General features: G+C 52.0%; 1 protein-coding gene across 1 annotated transcript in view; it reads left to right on the top strand.

Annotated features, from left to right (window-relative positions):
• The first annotated feature begins 719 nt into the window (after positions 1-719).
• Positions 720-25,301, top strand: part of DCHS1 (dachsous cadherin-related 1) — a 36,624-nt gene continuing 12,042 nt past the window's right edge. Inside the window, exons 1-6 of the mRNA XM_027563148.1 lie at positions 720-915; positions 15,288-17,198; positions 23,060-23,248; positions 23,340-23,571; positions 23,681-23,917; positions 24,241-25,266. Of these exons, the coding sequence (XP_027418949.1) occupies positions 15,408-17,198; positions 23,060-23,248; positions 23,340-23,571; positions 23,681-23,917; positions 24,241-25,266 (3,475 nt within the window). The 5' untranslated portion in view covers positions 720-915; positions 15,288-15,407. The remainder of the gene's footprint in view (positions 916-15,287; positions 17,199-23,059; positions 23,249-23,339; positions 23,572-23,680; positions 23,918-24,240; positions 25,267-25,301) is intronic.

Genomic DNA, 25,301 nt, shown 5'->3' with positions numbered 1-25,301 from the left:
ATGGGGAAAGAGAGATGACAGAGGAAATTGGGAGGTAAGGGGATGTGGGGATGAAACACGGAGAAAGGGAGAAGGAGAAGCGGTTGGGGGGAAAGGTGGGGAGACAGGAAAGGAGAAGGGCAGGCAAAGGACATGGGGAGAACTGGTGCGGAGAAGAGGTGAGGCGAGAGGATCCAGGAGAAGGGATGGAGGATAAGGGTCTGGAGAGGAAAGAACGGAGAGATGGAACGAGAAGAAGACGATGGGAAGAAGGGAGAGGGGAACGGGGAGAAAAGGGTTCGCAGGGGAGGAGAATAGAACAGTGAGGGAGAAGAGGGGACGGTGGCGGAATAGGGGGCGGGAAAGAAGATGGAAGAGCAGGACGAGAAGGAGACTGGGACTCAGAGAGGGGATGCGGAGAACGGGACGGGGAAGGGGGACCGGGCGGTTGGACCGGGAGAAGGGAAGGGAGCGGGGACGCGGGGCGGCGCTGGGGCCGGATCCGGCCGGGGATGGGGCCGGGAAGTCGAGGGGCGGAGGGAGGACGGGCTGGGGGGGCAGCGGCGCGGAGAGCGGGTGGGGGCGGAGGCGGGGGCTCGCGGGCGGAGGGGCGGGGGTTCGGGTTACCGCGCGGAGGGCGGGGGAGGGGAAGGGAGGGGAGGGGAGGGGGCGCGGGGCCGCGGCGGCGAATCTCGCATCCTCCGCGGGGCGGCTGTGGAGGAGGCGGCGCCCCGGCGGCGGCGGCGGCGGACGGACCGATCGACGGGCGGGGGCGCGCGGACCGACGGCCGGTCGCCGGGAGCTGCTCGCGGACTGAGAGACAGCGGCGGCGGAAGATGCGCAGCCCCAGGCCCCGCACGGGCGGGCGCTGCCCGGGGGGCTGACCGCGCCGGACGGCGCCCCAGGACCGGGCGAGGGAGCCCGCGCGGCGCGGAGGTTAGTGCCCGCGGCTGCCCGGCCCGTCCGGCCGCGCCCGCCGGCCCGCCGGCCTCTCCCGGGCGGCGGTGGCGGCGACCGAGCCGGGGGCTTTGTTCTGAGCCGGAGACAATGGGGGAGGGGGGGCCTGGGCCTGCGGGATGAGGGCTAGCGTGAACGTGAACGTGGGGGCAGGGCTGGGGGTCTTTGTGCTGCGTGTGTCATCGCGTCGGGTGTGTGGCGGCGTGAGTGTGCCGGGGGTGTGGGCAGGGTGTGTGTGTGTTCCTCCGAGTGTGAGTGTGAGCGCGAGTGCATCGCCTAGTGTGAGTCAGTGCGTGTCACTGGGAAGTTGTGTGTCTGCGTGTATGTGTCTGGCCGTGTGTACGTGCGTGTCACTATGATGGGGTGTGGGTCAGAGTGAGTGTGTGTCTGGTGAACGAGTCCTTGTGAGGGAGTGTGGGTGTGTGTGTGTGTGTGTGTGTGTGTGTGTGTGTTGCCCGCCTCTGTGGGAGCCATGTGTCAGAATGTGGAGGATGGGTGTGTGACAGACAAACTGAGACAAAGAAACTGAGGAGGGAGAAGTAAAGAGAAACAGGGAAGAGACAGGCCAAGCCCAAGCTGGAAGCCTGTCACCCAGACTGTTGAATTTGGGTCCAGGATGCCTAGATCAGAATCCCACACAGGGGACAGAGGGAGGTCACCACCAGCCTCAGCCCACGTGGAGGGGGTGGGGAAGGGGAGGTCCAGAAGCACAATGAACTCAGTGTGGCGTGGGCTGGGCCCGCAGCCACGGGGTCATAGGCCAGAAAAATATTGTTGCTAATGTCAACTCCTCAAATACCCACAGGGGACACAGTCACAGGCAGCACACATCCACAAGAGATGCCTTCACAGCCATCACATGCCCCTCGGAAGCACTGACAGAGCCAACATACGTTTACAGAAGGTGCTCTGAGAACAGTGCACACCCACAGCAGAAATGGTGCAGCCAACACGGGACTCTGTCAAAGCCAGCACACAGCAAGGGAGACACGGTTGCTGCCAGCACCTTTCCTGAGACACTGCCGGAGCAACATGCATCCACTGGGAACCTGTCACAGCCCACCAACATCTAGGTTGTACTTCAGGGCTGTCTGTACATAGCAGGTGTCTCAGAGACCTGACAGTAATGGGATGCTGTGTTGCAGTCACTCTTACCAACACCTTTTTGTACATCCCATAAGAAAAACTTTTAGGTGTCATGCACACGCCACAGACTGAGCAGTCCCAACTGCTGAATAAACTCCCATTAACTTATGATGCTCACACCAAGTCTTCTCACCCATAGACCTCCCAGGGTTACCCTCTGGTTCCTTGAAAACTTGGGGACTTAGATCAATCCTTCCCTCACCCCGTACCCTGCCATGGTTCTAAGTGTCCCTCCAAGTGCAGCCTCACAGTCTTGAGTTCTTCAGCTCCTATTGCCATCTCCTCTCCCAGGACCACTCAGTGCAACTGGTCTGTCTCTGAAATTCTGTACCTGCATTCCACTCTGCCCACAGCCTCCTGAGTCCTTTGAGCTCCCTGATGCCCTCACTCCCATTCCACTTACCCTTCAACCTCACAGTGATCCCTTGCCCTTAACCTTTTTGCTTTTTCCTAATCTTCTCTTTCTGGCTTTATACTCTCCTTCCAGTTTATATGCCCAAGACCATCACTTCACCCACTCTTTGACCGCTCTGTTCCTTTGTTATTGTCTTTAGACCACCCGTCCCACAAAGTCTCAACCCAGCTGGAATCATTTCCCAACCACACCAAGTGATGCTTCTATAAATTCATGCTTCTATAAATTGCACCCTCAACTGGGCCCTCCATAAATAAACAAATAGATGAAATATTTTCTAGTTTTTTACATCCCTTCACCTTACATCCCTCATTGTCTTCAGCAGATTAATTAGTCAACCCACTGGATCATTTATTCTGCAAACACCTATTAAGCACCTACTGTGTGCCAAGCAGTGTGATAGATGCTAGCATTACAAGGGTGAACAAAATAGATGTGGTCCTTGCCCTTATGGAGCTTACAGGCCATGGGGTGAGCACGGTGATGTGGCAGCACGTAGCAGGCCAACCTGAGCCCTTGAAGGGGAACTAGACGAGGGTTTGGGAAGGAAGTGGCATTGAAGCTTATGCTTGATAGATAAGTAAGAGGCTACCAAGCAAAGGAGAGGCGGCGGTGAGGTGGAGCATGTGGAGAGTATGCCAAACCAATGGAGCAGCACTGGAAAACCCACATTAAGAAAGTATTGTATGTCTGAGGGGAAAAGCAATCCAATGAGCCTGGCACTGATAGCACGACGTGAGGGTGGGTCAGAGAGTCTGGGAGAGGTGAGAAAGGGTTAGTTAGGTTGTGTGCTTCTAGGTCACATGATTGCTTCCTGACCCGGGGAGAATTGAAAGTCACCGAATCATTTGAAGCTGTGGTGTGATATGATCAGATTTGTCTTACAGAGACCACTCTGACAGCAGTGTGGAGACTAGAGGGAGGCATCTGAAAGGAAGGGGATAGCTGGCTGTTGTAGGAACCCAGGAGGGGATAATGCTGGGCTGAACTGGAAGAATGGCAGTAGAGGTCGAGATAGTAGGTAGCTTCAAGAATGCTTTAAGCAGTGGGGTCAGAAGGACTCAGTGACAGAATGGATACGGGGGCTGAAGGAGAGGGAGGAAGGAAGGAAGAGCAGACACAACAGACAGACCTGGTCTGTCAGCCACCCGGAAAGTTGAGGCCATCCAGTTTGAATTCCCTCAACTGTTGCAGATCCCATCCACTTCAGCCTCAGGGGAGACCTCACTCAACGAAGTAATCTTGAGTCTTATCCATGTGTCTGGTTTCTCCCTGTGCACTCGTTCCTCCTATGAGCACATGAAGAGCCTCCAGGCTCTCCTACTTTCCTGCACTCTGAAATACCTGACTATCTAAGACGCTCTCTCGCTTTGCTTCACTGCCGTGTTTTGTGAAAAGCTCTTCTGCACCAAACTGTTCCCACCTCCTGACTTCCCATTTATTCCTGCCCCATCTATGTAACTGCTCTCCCTAAGATAACATGACTTCTCGTTTGCCAAATTTAGGGGCTTTTTTCAAAAGTCCTCAACTGCTTGACCTCTTGGAAGGGTCCAACATTGTTGACTGTTATTTCCTCTTTGAATCATTCATGTCTTATGCCTTTTGAACCACTATTTTATTCTGTCAACATTCGATGAGCTCTCATGTCCCAACCACACTGCTAGGTGCTGGGAATATGATGATGGAAGACACTGTTCCTACCCTCGGCAAAGGAGACAGGCAAATAAACAGATGATGATACAGTAGGGTGGGATCTGTGCATCCCTCTCTCAAAACACCTCCTGACTGTTCCTTCTCTGTCTACTTTGGGGGCTCCTTTGGGTGGCACCTAGGGCTTCCCAAGTGGCGCTAGTGGTAAAGAATCCGCCTGCCAATACAGGAGACACAGAAGATATGGGTTTGATCCCTGAGTCAGGAAGATCCCCTGGAGGAGAAAATGGCAAACCACTTCAGTATTATTGCCTGGAAGAACCCATGGACAGAAGAGCCTGGCAGGCGACAGTCCATGAGGTCGCAAAGACTGGACACGACTGAGCGACTGAGCATGCATGCATGCTGTGTGATTGAGTGACCCCTAAGTGTTACGATTTATTAGAGGTCTGACTTGGACCTTCTTATCTCACTGTATACACCCCTCTGGGTGATCTATCGCATTCATTTCCAGGGCTTTAGTTATCATCTGAGTAAGCTGATGACTCCCAAATAACTCTTTCTTCCAGATCTCTCTTCAGACGCCCAGACCTGCAGACTTGCTTCCTTTTGGATTTTTACTACTGAGCCCATACTATAGAGTCCCCTAACATGTCCCAGACCTGAGCTCATCTTTCCTTCCTCCCCAAAACCACCGTCTCCACTCAGTCAACAAGCTACAAAGCCAGAAATTAACTGTAGCCACTCTCTTCTCTACATGTCCTATAACCTAGAACCTCTTAGTTCTTCTTCCTTCCCAGCTTTCTCTGATGTGCCATCCCCTTTTATCCATGGGCTCAGCTACTGCCTCCATCTCACCATATTTTCACTTGAACTACAGCAGGAGCCTCCTAACTTGTCTCCCTAGACAAGTCTACTTCTAGTCTGCTCTTCCCTCTTCCAATCCAATCTTTTCCGTAAAATGCAAATCCAGCCATAGCATTCCCTGCTTGCGTTCTTTAGTATCCTTACACTATCTTGGGTGAGACTTCTACATTAATGAGGCTTCAGAGATCTGTCACGATCAGACTTCCCCCAGCCTCCCCAGCCTCATAGCCTGTCCTGTTTCCATAGTTCCCTCACATTGCAAGTCCCAGCCATGCTGAATTCCTTGTCGTTCTCCAAAGACGCTGCATTCTTCCATGCTTCTGGCCCTTTAGACATACTGCTCTCTGCCTGAAAAGCCCTTTACTCCCTTTGTCTCCTGGCTGACCCCGTCCCATCCTCAGCTCTCTTCTCAAGCTCTCCCTCTCCTGACCACCAGACCAGCTTGGAATCCTCTTGTCTCACTGTTGTCATTGCCTCTTTGCTTTTTCTCTCTCTGCCTGGGCTGGGGCGTCCTTAATGGCAAGGTTACATGTTATTCATCTTCACATCCCCCAGGTTCCTCTATAGACGCTTGGCAATGAACAAATGAATGAATGAGGCACCTCACAGCTCCTCCCTCACTCTCATTCACTCTTCAGAAGACTGACTCCTGGTCTCAGCTGCCCACACAATAGAGTCATTTCCACACATGCCCACTTACCCAGTAGAGACGTTTCCAGTCCCCTCCCCCACAAGTTGTCCTTCCTCCCCCTACGCTCTCCTCTTCTTTCTCTTTCACCTGGGCTTCTCTTTTCCTGGATCCTCTTCCTCTCCCCCAGTCTGTACTTTATTTCTCTTTGATTCAGCTGCCAAATATCTAATAAACACCAGAAATTTGCAGATCCAAATCTGTTGGACCATGTGGTTGTTGGGGTTCTTGGAGGGAGTGGAAGCTGAGGAAGCTGTGACATGCTATCAGGCCACAGAACCTCGGTTCTGCTCCATCTGTTCTACTCCACCAGGCCCCCTTCCTAGGAGGTGTCACAGGCTGCCCCTTCTGCTAACAGCCCCCTCACACATACCACGCTGTGCCCTCCTGTTCCTGGCACCCAGACCCTTCCCGTATCAGGTTCCCAGATACTTGTGCCCTCTTCCTCTTTTTTTCTGTCAGTAGTAACAGAAGTAAGATCAGACTTTCTGATGCCCTGGCACCTGCAAGCAAAAGCCCCTCTGATGGGTTCAAGCTATTGGATCCCATCACCTTCCTGGGTTCCTGCTGCCTGCCCCTGCCTTCAGCTCTGGTGTCTGTGTTTCCAGGTAATCCTCTTCCTTCTGGACATTTAAGCCTCTGCCACTTAGGAGGGGTTTCTCAGTTCCTCTGTCCCCTGTTGAGAGGGCATCTCTTCCTGGCAGTCCACCTAGAACCCCCAGGCCTGTTGTTTATGTTTTTCTGTCTAAGTTGCTCAATGGAGGGAGCTATTTCTTCTCAGAGCCTGGAACACACTCTCATATTCTTGGTGAGGAAGGAGGAAAGGAAGGAGGAAAGGAGGGCTATGCTTCACACTTTCCAGTCACACCATTTGTCACCTGGATCACCTTAGCTTCTCTGAGCTTCCCTTTCCTCAGTTGAATATGGAGGTAACAGTAGAGTTGTTTTGAGGATTGAGAAAGAAAACGGCTATTAAATGTTCAACTCTTAATTTAGTTTGTTTTACTTCCACAATCTCAGTCCCTCCACTACTCTTCTTCTTCTCAACGTCTCATTCCCCCAAACTCGTTCTTCCCTCTACATCTCCAACTTCTCTGCCTTCTCACCAGCCTCCTATGTAGCCTGGACTCTCCTTGTGAGAGTTAGACCTTAAGACCAGGCTCTTGCTGCTCATCCCGCTACCCCTAGCTCCCTCACCCTGCCCTGCCCATCCCTGCCCAAGCCTCCCAACCTGTGAACACCATGAAGGCAGGGATGTGGTCTGTCCAGGTACTGCTATGTCTCTACTGCTTAGTATGGTGTTTGGCACATTGTAGGTCTTCAATAGATACTAACTGAATAAATGTATCAATGAATGCCCTGGACCCATCCCTCCTATTTTTCCCTCTGTCTTCTAGAAACCTCCAAGCCTCCTCTGGTCATTTCCCCTCTCACCACCTGACCTCACACCCACCTGACCCTCAGCCTAGACTCGTAACTGCCGTGTCACTGATCACCTCTGATCCACCTTGTGTGCGAGCTGGAATTACTCTCCTACCCAGAGTTCTCCTCAGGCACCTTCCCTGTTTGGTTGCCTGGCCACTTCCATGACCCTTTATCAGGCTGCTCCAGGTCCTCCAGCAGAGAAGCAATGTTGTAGATGAGAAAGCACTAACTTTGGAGTCTGTCGGAGCTGAGTTCCAGATAATCCTCTGCTACCTGCTCTGAGTTTTTGTCTCCTCACCTGTAGAATAACACTTACCCCAGGGTTATTGTGAATGTCTGGCACGTAGTAGCAGCCAACATTCATTGAGCCTTCACTGTGTGCAGGCCACCATGCTAAGTTTTTCGTGCCATTCTTTCATTTAACTCCCCTATCAACTATATAAAGCAGGCACTTTGATCCCCGTTTTACAAAAGAGAAAACTCAGGCCTAGAAAGATTAAACAATTTTCCCAGGATTACACCAAAAGCTGCAGCATCTGAATTTGACTCAGCAGAGCCCATCTTCCTAACCACTGTAGTAATAGTTCATGCTTGTGCACTTATAAAATGCCTACTCTATGCCACACACTGTTCTAACTACAAGTACACTGTAGTGTTATTATTGTTCCTATTTTATAAAGGAGCAAATGGAAGCACTGAACATTTAAATGGTTCACTAAAGGTTACATAACTAGCAAGTGAGAAGCTGGAGAGAAATCCCAGAGTTGGTTTGGCCCAAGTCCAGTCTTTGGCACTGTCCCGTCCTTCCTCACCGTGACACATTGCCTCTCTTTTCGAGGTGTGCAGTAAGCACATGTTGAAGGATGAATCTATGCTGACATCTTGTCTATGGCTACTTTATTCATTCCCTGTCGTTTCCCATTGCAGGAGGCTTGCTCCCTTAGGAGTCTCCTGAAATGATTCTCCCCAAGATCACTATGACCTTATTACTGCTAAAACCAATGGGCATTTCTCAGTCTTCATCTTACTTGGCCTCTCAGCAGCATTGGACTCTACTGACTCCTCCATCCTTGTTGAAATGCTGTTTTCTTAACTTCTGAGATATGGCCTCCTCTTTGTTCTCCAAGAAGAATCAAGCTCTCCTTGGCTGCCCCTTGAATCTACTCTTCCCCAGCGTTCTGTCCTAGTCTCTTTTTTCTCTCCACACATCCTAGCTGATGGGTCTCCGCACCCATGGCTCTCAGTTACTCCTTGGTTGGTCCAAATCCATATCTCCAAACAGACCTCTCTCCTCAGCTCCAGACCTGCAAATCTGTGTGAGGGACATCCCCATGAGAAGACCCCAACAGGCACCCCCAAAATGGCTCTCCTCTGTGGTATCCTAATGGCCCCACATTGGTCATCAGACCAGCACTAACTGGAGTCAGTCTAGAGCTCTTTTATTCCCTCACCCTTCCTGAAGGGTCAGTGGCCAAGTCTTGTCAACCTCACCTCCTCACATTTTTCTTCTGTGTCTACTCTGTCCCACTGCTACTGGCCTGGGCTGCAAACACCTTATCCTTGGTGCCCCTCCTCCCATGGGTTCTCTTCTCCAGGTCTCCACTGTCTTGCTAGGTCTCTCCCTTCAGCTCCCCTGTAATTTCTGCCTCGATCCATCTTTCCCTTCTCCGTGAATCTCAGGCAGTGTGGAGTGCATACTCCTGGGATAAGATCAAGGCTATGTCAAAAGGAGGACAAAAATAATCACTTTTTAGGTTTTGGTAAGCTAAGTCTAGATGGTCAAACTTTAAAGATAACCACAAGAAATAGAGAAATAAAATGGATAACTTTAAAGTCAGTGAAGTGATAAAGACATACTAGAAATGATAAGAACCTAATTCTGAAGAGTAACTTTTCAGGGGGAGGGAGAAGCCATGCAACTGGAGTGGGTACAATCCGCAACTAGATTAGTAATCGTTAAATAAATAAATGTTTTATTAAAAAAAAAGAAAAGGGTATGTTAACTCAGGACAGTTGTTTCACTCCCAGCCCGTTTCCTCACTGAAAGGTGGGACGCCTCCCTGACCCGGGCTGTTAGGATGATTAAGATGATTAAATAAGGCACCGTCTATGAATTGCCAACACACTAACAGCTCAGAAAAGAAATTTTCCTTCTGCCTTCTCTGCTCACATCCGTCCCGGCCTCTCCCTGAGGTGCCTAATGGGAACCAGTCCTCGGGAGGGACAGAGCCAGGCCCAGGCACTGCCCAGCTGCCCATCCATGAGGTTGTCCAGGGGACATCCAGGGGAGCCAACTTGTCAGCCTTCTCCTCTTCCTCCTGTCTTCACTCCTCCTCTCCTCTTTTCTGCTCCCCACACCCGCTCCCCAGCCCTAACTCCTTCCTTTATTTATGCCCCCCCTCACTCCAGCCCAGCTGTTCCCGTCTCTGACTTGCCTCCCCTTTCTGTGTGAACTCCTCACTCTTTCCTTTGCCGACACACACTCACTCTCCCCCAGTCTTGCTCTCAGTCATCCCCTGTGAGAACTCTCACCCCTCTTCCTTTCTCCTTTATGCCTGGCCCTGTACCTCCACCTCCCTTTGCCCAAGGCTACCCTCTTCTTCCTCCCCTTCTGGGCCAATCTGCCTTTTGCAGCCCCCTCCTCACCCTGTTGTCTTTCTGGTCCCTGCCCCTTCCTGGCCCTGGGACAGGAAGTTGAGGGAGGAGGCCTGCGAGGTGCCAGCTCCCCAAGCCTGCTTCCCCTCTGCACCTCAGGCCACTCCTCTGCTTCCTCCTGGAGCACCCTTCCCTTATGGTCCCCCTGCGACTCCCCCACAGCCCACCTCTTTCCTCTCCCATGTTCCCCCTGCTCCCAGGTCCTGTAGACACACAGGCTGTGTGTGTGTGTTGGAAGGGCGGGGGGGTGTGGATTGACATCACATTGCAGGCCCCAATGAACAGTCTCGCCCCTCCCCCTCCTAATGAGAACCAGCTGTGGTTCCAGAGGCCCAGATGTGGGGCTAGAGGGGGAGAGCAGGATGGAGCCAGAGGACAGAGTAACAGGCCCGGGACGGGGCAAGGGCATGTAGCAAGGAGATCTGGGCGGGGGAAGCACTGTGACCAGTCTAGGGGGAGAAAGAAGACAGATCTGGGTAGGAGGCAGGACAGACTGGGAAAACAGACAAGATGGATGGTTTAGACCAGATCTGGGGGAAGGGGTGGGACAGACCTGGAGAGGGAAAGAGACAGGAACAGGGAGGAGGAGCAAGTCTTGGGGAAGAAGCAGTGAGAAACCCTGGACAGATGGGGAGATGGTGCTGAGAAGAGAGTTGGAGAGAGGATGAGACAGTCTCGGGAGAGAGTCTGGAGTTCGAGTTTGGAGCTGGAAGCCCTGGAGCAGGAAGTGATGAGGCACAGTCCAGACAGGCCTCAGGGACCTCAAGGTCACAGCTGCAGCCGCAGAGCTGACCACGAGTGCCCCGGCAGCGTGTGTGAGAGCGTGCCGGCGTGTGGGTGGGTCTGCCAGTGAGAGTCTGCGCACGGGTGAATGTGGTCTGTCTGTGTCCATGAGAGGAAGGGTGTGTGTGAGTGTGTGTGTGTGTGTGTACGTGTGTGCGTGCTTGTCTACGTGAGGCCTATGGGAAAGTGTCTTTCTGTGTGCATGTGTCTGTGTGGACAAAGGCATGCCTGTGTGTGTCTGTACGTGTGCCTGCATGTGTGGATAATGGAGGAAGGTTCCAGGTGAATGAACGCGTGTGTGTGAGTGATAACCTGCTTCTCTGTATGTGTGAGGAAGGGTATCTCTGTATATGTAAGAGTAGCCTCTGTCTGTGTGAGTGTGTGTATGGAGTGTGCCAGTCTGCCCATACTCGAGTCTGTGCATCTGTGTGCCTGGCTCTGTGTGGGCCTGTGACTTCATGAGGAGGCACCTTTGTGCGTCCACTGTGAGGGTGTATGCAGGAGTTTGCATTGGACAGGGACCCAGGAGGGCACCAGGAGGGCACCAAGGTCTGCACAACTTGGGAGAAGGGGCATCTGCCTGGGCCTGGATGCCTCCTCAAGGCTGATCACTCACCTGAGAGCTACTTCACACCATTCATGCATCTTTTCATTCAGAAAACATGCTGATCATGTGCCATGGCCTGTGCTACACAAAACGGTGATTAAGATACAGTCCTGGCCCTCGAACAGCTGACATTCTGTCTCTGGGTGCAGAGAACCCTAATATAGAATGTAAGAAGTACATTGACCTCACTGTCCGTTATCTTCTCTGCCCACCCTGCTTTCTCTGCACTGACTGATTAAATGAACAGGACCTGTTCCGAACCCTTGACCCTTACCCCAGTCTCGAGGCCTAGATCCCCGACCCTGGCCATTGCACCACCTCTGTACACGGAGCCTCTCCCCTCTCTGGTCAGGCCTGTGTTCACTCTGCCCTTCTTGTTCTCAATTCCTCTGATCTGTTATTCCATGTGGCAGCTCCTTAGGCTTTGCAGACTTGACCTCTGGGAAGAGGGGTCTTAGTGAACCCTCCAACTCTGAAGCCAGGATGAGGCTTCATCCCTCATCAGGGATGGTGCTGGGAACCCAGGTGAGAGCACCTACAAAGTGCCCAACTCTGGGCTCCCATTTCCATCACCTGTGATTTTCACAAAACCACAGATAGTAGGCATTACCATGGCCGTTATATGGATTAGGAAAATAGCATTCAGACTGGACTCAAACTTAGGGTCCCAGCTCTTTTCATTGCCTCACACAGGTGGGAGAGATGGGGTTGGAAGTATAAGTAGAGGGTCAGAAATTCTTATCCCTGGGGAGGACAGGAAGTCCTAGAGCAGAGCAAATCTTGAAAGACCAAAGGACACACTTCAGTAGCCACTTCTGTGGCCACACTTCTGACCATGGTGCCTCGGGGCACAGGCTCACGTGCATCTGTGTGTGACCGAGTTGGCATGTCCAGGGACATTTCCCCTTCTGTCAGTAGGTGAAGGTGGTGGTGTGCAGTTATGAGATTCTGGCCATGCATTCTGCACTGATTGCCTGCTCTCACGATACCTCTACCAAGTGCTGGAGAACCTGAGACTAAGACCCTCAAGCTGCTGCCCTTAGGGATCTCCTGATTGAGTGTGGCAGGAGAGGAGAATCGGGCAGACACATGAGCAAAACAGGGCTGCTATGCAGTCTGTTGTCAGTGTGCATCCAAAGCAGTGAGAGCCCAGTAGGCTACACAGTAGGCACTGCAGGGAGGTCAAGGAGATAGCATAGAAACATCCACAGAAGACAGCATCTTGAAGTTCGAACAGGAGACGGCCAGTTGGACAGGACCTTTAAAGGATATCTCAGGACGAGAGCATAGTTCATACAAGGCAAGAAGTTGTGGGGGGAACAGTTGAGGGGTTTAGTGTAGGAACGCAGGCTGCAGTGGGGGAAAGTGAATGTGAGGCACAGTGGAGAGATGGCGGGGCTCAGGTCAGGAAGGTGTATTAAGGGGGTTGGGCTTTGTCGTGTGAATAGACATTCTATACTTAGTGTCCATGAACCCTTAAAACTGCAGACACAGTTTGGGTGTATGCATCTGCTTTCTTTTTATCCAGAGTGGGCAGCAGTTTTCTGCCATCAGCAGCGGTGAACCAGTGGAAACCTTTTGTCAGGGGTGGTTTGGTGAGAATTGTGAGGATAGCTCCAGTGAGGAGGACGTGGATTAAGGGATCCAATCCAGGAGGCACAGGGAGGATAAAGGACTGTGGAAGGAATCGAAAGGAGGGATGACAGTGCTTGGACCTGGACAGCAGCAGTGTGAAAACAGGAAAGTGCAGGCTTGAGATAGTGTCTCATTGAGATAGTCAGGTTTTGACTGAAGAAGAGCAGGGAAAGCAAGGAGAGTTTCTGAGTGGTGATGCTGTTCGCAGGAAAGGGAAGGGAGGAAGAAAATCAGGTTGAGGTGAAGGTTAGGAATACCTTGTAAGGGAGTCCGTTTTCTGGGGGGTTACATGTCTCCAGCACTCTCCAGAGCTGGAGATTGCAAAGTCATCAGCAAATAGACATAAAATGATCAATACTAAAGCTGAAGTTCCAATACTTTGACCATTTGATGCAAAGAGCCAACTCATTGGAAAAGACCCTGATGCTGGGAAAGATTGAGGGCAGGAGGATAAGATGGTTAGATAGCATCACCAACTGAATGAACATGAGTTTGAGCAAACTCCAGGAGATAGTGAAGGACAAGGAAGCCTGGAGTGCTGCAGTCCATGGGGTCACAATGAGTCAGACACAACTGAGCAACTGAACAACAAAGAAAATAAAATGACTGATAACATTTTTAATTGAAGGCATGGGAGGGGATAAGATCACCGAGGCAGTGTGAAAAGTGGGAAGACGTGCGGCCCTGGACTGAGTCCTGAGGGGCACCAGTTTTTAAGGGCAGAGGAAGAACTTGCCCAGGAGACTGAAGAGTGGACATAGAAGCACAGTGGAAGCAAGAGGTGGGATGTCACCATGTGAAGCCAAGAGGGCTAGGCTTCAAGAAGCCAGTGATCAGTGATTCAGTATTCCAGAATGATGCAACAAGATGAAAAAGTGTCCATTGGATGCAGAGTATAGTGATGGTTGGAAACTTAGTGAAAGCAGTGTCACGGGAGAGGAAGCCTCTCTGCATAGACGGAGGAGGGTGTGAGAAGTGAGAAACTGGCAGAAGTGAGCAAACCTTTCTCCACTGATTCTGCCCTCACTCAGTCACTAAAGGCCTTCCTGGGACTTTAGGCCTCCTTCTCCTTGAATATCAGCAGTATTGGAAATGCTGTCTCCCTTAGCATTGTTGGCACCACCCTTCCCTGGATTTCTTTCTCTCTCTTTGGCCAGTTAAGGATGCCTCTGTTCAGCTAATGGTTCGGGCCAGAAATTTGCCCATCATCCTTGACTCTTCCCACTCCTCATCCTCTGCCTTCAAGCCATCGTCAAGCCCTGGCCATTCTACCTGCTAAACCTTCCGCAGAGCTATCCACTTCTCCCCATGTTCATTGCTGACACTCATCCAAGACTCCATCAGAGCCACACCCTGGCCTGGTGTGTCATGAGGGCTGTCCTAAGATAACTTCCCCATCTGTGTGATCCTGTGTTTACAAAGGGGCAGCAGCGGTGATTTTCACAAGATGTAAGTCATATTGCAGTACCCTCTCTTAGAATGCTTTCATGGCTTCCATTTGTCCTCAGCATAAAGTTCAGATCATCAGTATGGCCTCTGACCCCCTGCCCCATTTCATCCCTTCTGCCTCGGCACTCTATACCTCACACACAGGCCCTACACACCCCCAGACACTCTCAGCCCTTTCTTGACAGTAGACTCTAAGCCTCTCTTTCTGTTCCTTCTTCTGAGTCTTCTCTCATTCTCTTCCCCTTCTCTGCCCACCGTTGTCTAGCTAACACCTACGTTAAGTAGATCCTGACTTGAATGCTGTTTCCTCGGAGAAGCACTCGCTGACTCCTTACTGTGATCAGCCCCTCCTTGCTCTCATAGCTCCCTGCACCTCTCCCTCGAGGGCCACATCACACTGCTAATTACTTGTCCAGTTCCTGGACTGTTTTCTTTATTCACTGGTATGTCTTCAGTTTCTCCACAAAGCAGGTACTCAATCTCTTGTTGAATAGAGTAGAGAGGGAAGTGGAGCCAAAGGGGTGTGTGTGTGTGTGTGTGTGTGTGTGTGTGTGTGTGTGTATGGGGGAGAGGGAAAAGGAGACAGAGAGGAAGGGAGAGAGAGATTTAAGCATATTTAAATGTTACTAGAATACTGGCAGAGAGGAAAATGTTGAGGTTCAGATGACATTGCCAAGCACATGGTTATTGAGGTATTAGTCCTGAATAAGAAGAAAAATGAGAAAGAACTGGCCACATGTTTAAGTCTAGAGATGGAAAGAAGGGAATCTGAAGGCATTCAGACCTGAACAATAGGAATAAAACAATCTGCTGGGAGATGGTGGGGAGCAGGAATCAGGATGGATAGGACCTGTCAGTTAAAGGCTGCGGTGGATCCTGAGGAGCTTCCTGGGCCCAAGATGGTTTGAGGCAGCATGAGGGCCCTGTGGGGAGCTGAACACACTTCAGTCCTGGTGTGGCCTGGACCCCAGCCTCCCTGGAATGTTGATTCCTCCCCCATCATGACTGTTTTCCTTCTAATTTTCTCCCAGGTCAAAGAGAGTGAGCTGGAGCCAGGGTCCAAGTTGGACCTGATCCAAAACCTGAGATCAGGCTGCTCCTGGAGCCTGGCCTGGAGCTGGATCCCAAGGCGCAGCTGGACTGGCCCTGCCATGCAGAAGGAGTGGGCCACTGCACCTTCGTGCCCGGGCATGCAGATCCCCAGGCCTCTCCCCCTGCTGTCATTGCTGATGCTGCTGCTCCTGGGGGCGGGGGCTCCAGGTGCCTGGGGTCAGGCTGGGAGCTTGGACCTGCAGATTGATGAGGAGCAGCCAGCGGGCACGCTGATCGGGGACATCAGTGCAGGGCTTCCAGCGGGCACAGCAGCACCTCCCATGTACTTCATCTCTGCCCAGGAGGGCAGCGGGGTGGGCACGGACCTGGCCATCGATGAACACAGTGGGGTGGTCCGTACAGCCCGTGTCTTGGACCGAGAGCGGCGGGATCGCTACCGCTTCACTGCAGTCACTCCCGACGGTGCCACTGTGGAAGTTACCGTGCGAGTGGCTGACATCAATGACCATGCTCCGGCTTTCCCACAGGCTCGGGCTGTCCTGCAGATACCTGAGCATACAGCACTTGGCACCCGCTACCCACTGGAGCCTGCTCGTGATGCCGACGCTGGCCGCCTGGGAACACAGGGCTATGCCCTGTCTGGTGATGGGGCTGGAGAGACCTTCCGGCTGGAGACACGCCCTGGTCCAGATGGGGCCCCAGTGCCTGAGCTGGTAGTTACCGGAGAGCTGGACCGAGAGAACCGCTCACACTACATGCTGCAACTGGAGGCCTATGACGGTGGTTCACCCCCTCGGAGGGCCCAGGCCCTGCTGGACGTGACACTGCTAGACATCAATGACCATGCCCCAGCTTTCAATCAGAGCCGCTACCACGCTGCTGTGTCCGAGAGCCTGGCCCCCGGCAGTCCTGTCTTGCAGGTGTATGCCTCTGATGCCGATGCAGGTGCCAATGGGGCTGTAACTTATGAGATCAACCGGAGGCAGAGCGAGGGTGATGGACCCTTCTCCATTGATGCACACACGGGGCTGCTGCGGCTGGAGCGGCCGCTGGACTTTGAGCAACGTCGGGTCCACGAACTGGTGGTGCAGGCTCGGGATGGAGGGGCTCACCCTGAGCTGGGCTCAGCCTTTGTGACCGTGCATGTGCGAGATGCCAATGACAATCAGCCCTCCATGACTGTCATCTTCCTGAGTGCAGATGGCTCCCCCCGTGTATCTGAGGCTGCCCCCCCGGGCCAGCTTGTTGCTCGAATCTCTGTGTCAGACCCAGATGACGGTGACTTTGCGCATGTCAACGTGTCCCTGGAGGGTGGAGAGGGCCACTTTGCGCTCAGCACCCAGGACAGCGTCATCTACCTGGTGTGTGTGGCTCGGAGGCTGGATCGGGAGGAGCGCGACGCCTACAACTTGCGAGTTACTGCCACAGACTCAGGCTCACCCCCACTGCGGGCCGAGGCTGCCTTTGTGCTACACGTCACTGATGTCAATGACAATGCGCCTGCCTTTGACCGCCAGCTCTACCGACCCGAGCCTCTGCCTGAGGTTGCCCTGCCTGGCAGCTTCGTGGTGCGGGTGACGGCCCGGGATCCTGACCAGGGCACCAATGGTCAGGTCACCTACAGCCTGGCCCCAGGCGCCCACACCCGCTGGTTCTCCATAGACCCCACCTCAGGCATTGTCACTACAGCTGCTTTGCTGGACTATGAGTTGGAACCTCAGCCACAGCTAATCGTGGTGGCCACGGATGGGGGCTTGCCCCCTCTCTCCTCCTCTGCCACAGTGAGCGTGGTCTTGCAAGATGTGAATGATAACGAGCCGCAGTTCCAGAGGACTTTCTACAACGCCTCGCTGCCTGAGGGCACTCAGCCAGGAACCTGCTTCCTGCAGGTGGGTAAGCCCCCCAACACACAGTGGAGTGGTGCTGTGGACGGGAATGGATCAGAGGGTCGCAGGGGACCTCAGAGCAGGAACCAAGACTTGAAGGTGCTAGCTGTTGATGGTGACATTTGCCAGAGGGTTCAGTCTTATTCAGTGAGCTGCACAGTCTGTGCAGAGGGTGAGGGTTACTGAGAAGATGAGAAAGCAGGGTGCAGGAGCTGGGCCAGGTGATCAAGGGGTTGAGAGAATCAAGATTGGATATTGAGAAATGTGTCTTGTGGTGTGAGGAGGTGAGAGGGGACTCTTTAAAGTTTCAAAGCTGTTCTGCAAGGGCAGAGATGGAGATTCTGCACACCCATGTGGCTCCTGTTCCCCAGGGGAGATGCCAGCATTTACAGAGCCCTCCAATCCTAGATCAGTGCTGGACTGTCCTGGCAGATATATCCATCCATGCTCTTGGAGCTGAGCCCTAATGCGTCTTGGGATCAGGCACAGGGATGAGAGATAACAGGAAGTATTCAGTGAGATCCCAATGTCCAGGAAGACCTCTCAGAGGACGAGGCAGGAGCCCTGGACAGGCTGAGGGAGCCACAGACTTCCTGCAAGTCAGGCCTGGAGGAGATGGGTGGGGAGGCATGCAACTGGAAAGGCAGGCCAAAGCCAGATTGCAGAAGTCCTTGGACACCAAGCTGTGAGGGGTTAGGACTTTACTTGGAAGGCAGAGAGGGTCGCTGAACTTCTTTGGTCCAGAAAAGGCAGGATCAGATGGTTTTTTCTTCGTTTAAGACTTTATGTTTGGGAGGCAGTTTTTGATTCATAGCACTATTAAGTGGAAGGTGTAGATTTTCCATATGCCCCTTCCCTGACTCACACACTGTCAGCATCCCCCGCCAGAGTGGTACATTTGCCGCAACAGATGAATCTACATAACCATCATTATCACTCAAGTCCATAGCTTACATTAGAGTTCGCTCTTGGTGTTGTACCTTCTATGGGTTTGGATAAAAGTATATTGTATGTGTATAATGGACATATATAATGACATACAGTGTAACACATAGAGAGTAGTTTCACTGCCCTAAAAATCCTGTTCCCCTCATCCTTCCCTCCTCACTACAGATTGTTTTTGTTTGGTTTTTTATTTGTTTGTTTTTGTTGTTGTTGGGCTTTATTTGGCTGTGCCACATGGCATGTGGGCTCTTAGTTCCCCAACCAGGGATTGAACCCATGTCCCGTGCAGTGGAAGCATGGAGTCTTAACCACTGACCCACCAGGAAAATCCCATGTTTTATGTTTGTTTGTTTGTTTGTTTGGAAGCTAACTTGCTTTAAGGGTGAAAATAGATTAGATCAATGGTAAGAAATACATTGAAAACTTAACTTAGCACTGTAGGCCTGGCACTGTGCTGGGTCCTGAGAACAAGGAAAGGAGACAGTCTTATTCCCAGGCAGGTCACAGTCTAGGCAAGGAGATACACCAGTAGCTAGTGATACATCATGTGGCATATGAAGCGCTATGGAAGCCTAGAGGCAGACCTTTGCAGAAGCGGTGATACTTTGCCAAGGGGATAATATGGGGTGTATGGACAGGAACTCCAAGCTCACAGAAAAAGCTGAAGGACACCATGATATGTGTTTATGGGCAGCATTGTTCAGGTTGGCCTCAACTGTGCTGATGAGAGAGTTATGGGGAGACAAGAGAGTAGACAGGGACCGGATCATCAGCTTTGACTTTATTTTAAAAATCACAGGGAACCAATGGGAGGTTCTAGGCAAATCTGATATGTCTTCTGGAAAGATTGCTTTGGCTCTCCCACAGAATTATGGATGCAGGAGAGGAGACTGGAGGCAGGGAGGTCTCTTAGGAGGAAATGTTTATGTCTCAGAAGACCCCTGATCATCTTCTAGAAGCTGCTGTTTGCCTAGACTTTCAGGCCAGTGCCTGGACCTGGCTGACCTCCCATTTGGCCAGACTCTGGGTGCTTGCCTGCCTACTGCTGTCCAGCTTCCACCCACTCTCCCATGTGTTTACTCTCCCTCTTGGCCCAAGACCAGTGGGCTGTGGCTTCTAACTTCCCTCCTCACTAGTGCCTGAAGCAAGAGGGCATCTCTCCAGGTGGTTTCCTGGAGTTTTTACTAGTGGTAATCATAGGGAAGCAGGGGTGAAATTGACCACTGGGTGTTCATAACCTTTACAAGAAGTCTTAATATTTGATTCATTCAATATTCATTTGAATATCTGTCAGTAGGGACACAGAATACAGTAATGATTGAGTAACTGCTACCTAATTCATAGAATTTACAGTTTAGAGGGGAGATTCATATGCAAAGAAACAGTTCTACTGCAATAAAAGAAACTTCCATATGGAGATATATATGAGTTACAGATGGGCAGTTTGAATGTTTTCCCAAAGGAAAGGACCTTTGAGCTGAGACAAAGGATAAGCAGGAGCTGACGAGGGAACCAGATAAGGGAAGGGTTCCATACAGAGGTGACATGCAGAGAGAAGAGCAAGAGCCTGACCTGTCTGACATGTTCAAGGACCTACAAGTGGCTCAGTGTCTCTGGAGTTTAAGGTGTGAGATGGAAGAGTGAGATGAGACTGCAGGAGGCCAGACAGTGAGGAATGAAGCCAAGCCAAGGAGTGTGAGCATTTTTATTTAGAAGACATTGAAGCTTTTTGAGTAGAGGAATAATTTGATCATATTTGTTCTCTCAAAAGATGCTTTTGTTAGTGCAGAGCAGTGGTTCACAACAGCTGGTGATTCTGCCCTCTGGAGGGGACATTTGTCAACATCTAAAGACATTTTTGGTTGTCACAACTGGTGGGATTGATCAGTACCTAATGGATTGCATGCGTGCGAGCTCAGTTGCTCAGTTGTGTCTGACACTTTGCGACCCTTTGGACTGCAGCCTGCCAGGCTCCTCTGTCCATGGGATTTTCTAGGCAAGATTACTGGAGTGGGTTGCATTTCCTCCTCCAGGGGATCTTCCTGACTCAGGGATCGAAGCCACGTTTCCTGCATCTCCTGCATTAACAGGCAGATTCTTTACCACCAACTGGGAAGCCCATTTAGTAGATAGAGATGCTGCCAAGCATTCTAAAATGCACGTGACAGCACCACAACAAAGAAATGTTTGGTCCAAAATGTCAGTCATGCGGAGGTTGAGAAGTCCTGGTGTAGAGGACAAGACTGGAGGGTTAGACACCTATCAAAAGGGAACTATAGTAGCCCAGGGGAGAGACGACTCAGGCCTGAGTCAGAACAGTGATAACGGTAATGGAGAGGAATAGACAAATAAGAAGGATAATGAAGATTTACTTGGTCCCCAGTTGACTGATATGTCGGCAGAGGAAAAGGGAAGAACAGATTTCTGGCTCGAGCAGCTGCGTAGATGGAAGAATCATTAGAGAGAGGTTGGAATGATCATGAGTTTAGTTTAGGACAGGTTGGATTTAAGGTGCCTGTGGGACATCCAAGTGGAGATGTTGAGCAGGCATCTGGATGTACAAGTTGGGAGCACAGAGGAGTGGTCTGGGTCAAAGTACAGATCATCATCAGAGCCACAGCAGTGGAAGAGAAGGCACTCAGAGAATGTGTAGAAGAAGATGCCAAGGAAAGGTTCCAGGGAACAACAGTGTATAACAGACAGAGTAAGGGGAGGTGGAGGAAGGCTGGACAGTGGGGAAGCAGTGGCAGGAGAAGCAGGAGACACTCCTGGGAAGGAAGTCAGCATGGAGCAAATGCAGTAAGTTTGTGGTCTAGTAGGAATTTTAGATAGTTCACACATGAAGGTCTTTATTTCCTCCTTGCATTAATGAATTTGATGAGAGCTGGAGGCTGGGGGAGGGTGGGGAAACAAGAGGAGAGAGGTGAGGTTAGTTACAGCTTTCAGGCAGAGCTGGAGAGGGAGCTGACCAAGGTTGGACTGTGAAGAGGGGCTGAGAGCCTGCTAACAATGGAGGCTGTGCCTTTGCAGTGAAACCTCTGAGCAGAGGCTGCACAGGCCAGAAAACTCACTTCTGCCTTGGTCATTTCCAGTCACTGACCCCTGTGCCTTTTGGGGTCACTTCCTGACAACCTCCTTGACCACTATTTATTGCTTTCTTCCTGCAGCAGGTCAGAGGGCAGAGGCCTTTAACAGCTTCTGGAGATGGTGCCGCAGCTGTGCTGCTGCCCACCAGATGGATGTGGGGGAAGTTTGTCTCCTGGGATATCCGGGCCCATGGCCACAGTAAAGAGTTGGAGCAGGAGCTGTTTCCAGGGCTCAGCATGGCAAGGTCTTAGTGTCTCTCAGGAGAGTAAACAATGGCACAAATCACTTCTGTCAAGGGCCTGGGCAACAATCAGAAGTCCTTGGCTCGGCTTCTCTCTGAGCAACATTTTCTGGCTGAGAAAGGGGAACTCTCCAGCTTCCTTTCCACAGCATATCATGACCCTGAGGCCCTCATAGCCACAAAGAGTACTTTGTCACAGCTACAGCAGTCTGCACCAGCTAACCCACTGTTGAGGGCCTAATGTGCACCCAATTTATAAAACTTGCTTTGAAAGAAGTTTTTGTTGTAAGGCAGGGCAATCCAAATGTCTGTTTACTCAATGAAAAAATTTACATAGAGTGCCTACTGTGCGCCTGGCCCTGTCTTAAGCTCTGAAGCTTTTGGAATGGGGTTTCCCGCTGATCTGACTCTGAAATGTTCAGAGGCTCCTGACTTTGGTATCCAATCATAAACCCTACCTGAGCCAATCTGGGAGATGTCTGAGAAGTCACCAAGAAAGCCTTTCCCTATTTCTTAGTTTGGGAGAACCCCTGGAACTTAATGACCTGAATATTGTCCTATAGACCTGCAGTTCTCTGTCTCTCATTTCCAGTGAGATTGGCTCAAGAGATGAAGGGATGTGAAGGATGTATAAGCCACATCCATAAATGCATAGAGCAGACCCTCATCAGCCCAGCGATCAATCAGATCCCACTTAATGACCAAACTCAATAAAGGGCAGGCCTATAACAGCAGTCTGAATAACTCTGTAGGTCAGCCAGTGCTCTGCTTGGAGTGATTCTGAGACTTGGTGATGTTTATTAACTTGTTGTGACCCACCTGGAACTTGATGTCACAGCCCTTAGCACTTTCCTTTTAAATATAGTTGGTCCTCATCCATTTGCAGATTCTGTATTTGTGAATTCACCAACTGTCTAAAATTTCTCTGTAACCCTTGAATCCACACTCATGGAGTTTTCACTGTCATTCCCGGACATGTGCAGAAGGATGGAAAATTCAAGTCTCTCGATGAGCACATTCCAGCTGAGGTCGAACAAGGCAATGCCCTGCCTTCGTGTTTCAGCTCTTATGTTGTAAACAAGGGTCCTTTTCGTGGTCTATTTGGTGCCACATTTTTCACATTTTTGTGCTTTCTGTTTGGTGACTTTGTTGTTTAGAATGGTCCCCAACTGTAGTGCTGAAGTGCTGTCTGTGTTCTTAAAAGCAAGAGGGCTGTGCTGTGCCTTATAGAGAAAATACATGTCAGTTTCACTTAGATATGAGTTGTGCCATTAGCCCTGAGTTCAGTGTTAGTCAGCCAACAATATATATTAAATAAGGTGCCTTTAAACAGAAACACACATAAAACAAAGTTATATATCGATCAGTTGACAAGTCAGTTGTGATCAGAGGCTCATAGGAACCTAACACAAGTGGTGAGATCTGAGCTGGGTTTAGAGTTTAGCCCGTAACCTACCAGTCCCTTCTGTGTATCCACCATCCAAAGACTCTGGGCACCAACTGGCCAAGGGTCTGCTCCTTCTAATTGATACTTAACTATGGCTTTTCTGGCCAAAAAGATGGGGCATCACTCACCCCAGCCTCTCCCCAGGTGACAGCCACAGATGCAGACAGTGGCCCATTTGGCCTCCTCTCCTATTCCTTGGGTGCCGGACTTGGGACCTCAGGGTCTCCCCCGTTCCGCATCGATGCCCACAGTGGTGACGTGTGTACGACCCGGACCCTGGACCGCGATCAGGGGCCCTCAAGCTTTGACTTCACAGTGACAGCTGTGGATGGGGTGAGTGGGCAGACTGTGGGCAGGTTGCGGGGAGGGCACTCAGCAGGGCCAATCAAGACCCACCTGACTTAATGGCTGCATGTCTCACTAGGGAGGCCTCAAGTCTATGGTATATGTGAAGGTGTTTGTGTCAGACGAGAATGACAACCCACCTCAGTTTTATCCACGGGAGTATGCTGCCAGTCTGAGCGCCCAGAGTGCACCAGGCACAGCTGTGCTGAGGGTACGTGCCCATGACCCTGATCAGGGACCCCATGGGCGACTCTCCTACCACATCCTGGCTGGCAACAGCCCCCCGCTCTTTGCCTTGGACGAGCACTCAGGTGAGGATCCTCCCATTCCCAGGGCTTGCCTCCCCACCTGCCCTCCACCCCAACCCTTCCAGTGATATTCTGTTTCCTTATGTATCTCCACTTCTGTCCCTCCTCCCAGGACTATTGACGGTAGCCTGGCCCTTGGCCAGACGGGCCAGTTCCATGGTGCAGCTGGAGATCGGGGCTCGGGATGGAGGTGGCCTGCAGGCGGAGCCCAATGCCCGAGTCAACATCAGCATTGTGCCTGGAACTCCTGTACCACCAGTATTTGAGCAGCTTCAGTATGTCTTTTCTGTGCCAGAGGATGTGGCACCAGGCACCAGTGTGGGCGTAGTCCAGGCACACAATCCACCAGGTATCCCTTATCATTATATCCATGTGGTGCCGTACCCAGACACCCCAATGTAAGCCTCAGGTATAACACCACTGACAGTCCCAATACAAAACTCTCTGGTTCTAGTCCGCCACCTCCTTGGGCGTGGTGTAGGCACTCTGCTTCATCCCCAGGTACACGAATATCAGCCTAGTGCCACCCAGCTTCTCTGCCAACACCTGCCTCTCCCCTAATACTTTGAGAGGCCCAGATGTGGACACTACCTAGCCCTTTTGGGGATCAGAGTCTGGGCTCCAACTTAGAAGGTGTCCCCATCTCTTTTCTGACTGCTCTCTTTTCCCTAGGTCGCTTGGGACCTGTGACCCTTGCCCTATCGGGGGGCGATCCCCGAGGACTCTTCTCCCTAGATGGGGCCACTGGGCTGTTACAGACACTTCGCCCTCTGGACCGGGAGCTGCTGGGACCAGTGCTGGAGCTGGAGGTGCGGGCAGGCAGCGGAGTGCCACCGGCTTTCGCTGTAGCTCGGGTGCGCGTGCTGCTGGACGATGTGAATGACAACTCCCCTGCCTTCCCTGCGCCTGAAGACACAGTGCTGCTGCCATCGAGCACTGCCCCAGGGACCCTCATCTATACACTGCGGGCTCTGGACCCCGACTCAGGAGTTAACAGTCGAGTCACCTTTACCCTGCTTGCTGGGGGTGGTGGGACCTTCACTGTGGACCCCACCACAGGCCACATACGGCTTATGGGACCTCTGGGGCCTCCGGGGGGGCCAGCCCATGAACTGGAGCTGGAAGCCCGGGATGGAGGCTCCCCACCTCGCACCAGCCACTTTCGACTGCGGGTGGTGGTACAGGACTTGGGGACCCGTGGGCTGGCTCCCCACTTCGACAGCCCTACCTACCGTGTAGACCTGCCCTCAGGCACCACCCCTGGAACTCAAGTCGTACAAGTGCAGGCTCGAGCACCAGATGGGAGCCCTGTCACCTACCACCTTGCAGCAGATGGGCCAGGTAGCCCCTTTGGCCTGGAACCACAGAGTGGATGGCTGTGGGTGCGGGCAGCACTGGACCATGAGGCCCAGGAGTTGTACACACTGAAAGTAATGGCAGTGTCTGGATCCAAAGCTGAGTTGGGGCAGCAGACAGCCACGGCCACCGTGAGGATCAGCATCCTCAACCAGAACGACCACAGTCCCCGCTTGTCTGAGGAGCCCACCTTCCTGGCTGTGGCTGAGAACCAGCCCCCAGGGACAAGCGTGGGTCGGGTCTTTGCCACTGACCGAGATTCAGGAATCAACGGACGTCTGACCTACAGCCTGCGACAGCTGTCAGAAGACAGCAAGGCCTTCCGCATCCACCCCCAGACTGGTGAGCACTGGGACCCAGAATCTGAGATCCCATAG

This window comes from Bos indicus x Bos taurus, chromosome 15 (assembly GCF_003369695.1).
Source record: "Bos indicus x Bos taurus breed Angus x Brahman F1 hybrid chromosome 15, Bos_hybrid_MaternalHap_v2.0, whole genome shotgun sequence".
Lineage (NCBI taxonomy): Eukaryota > Metazoa > Chordata > Mammalia > Artiodactyla > Bovidae > Bos > Bos indicus x Bos taurus.
Note: the sequence above shows the minus strand (reverse complement) of the source record. Positions and strands in the feature narration are given on the sequence as shown.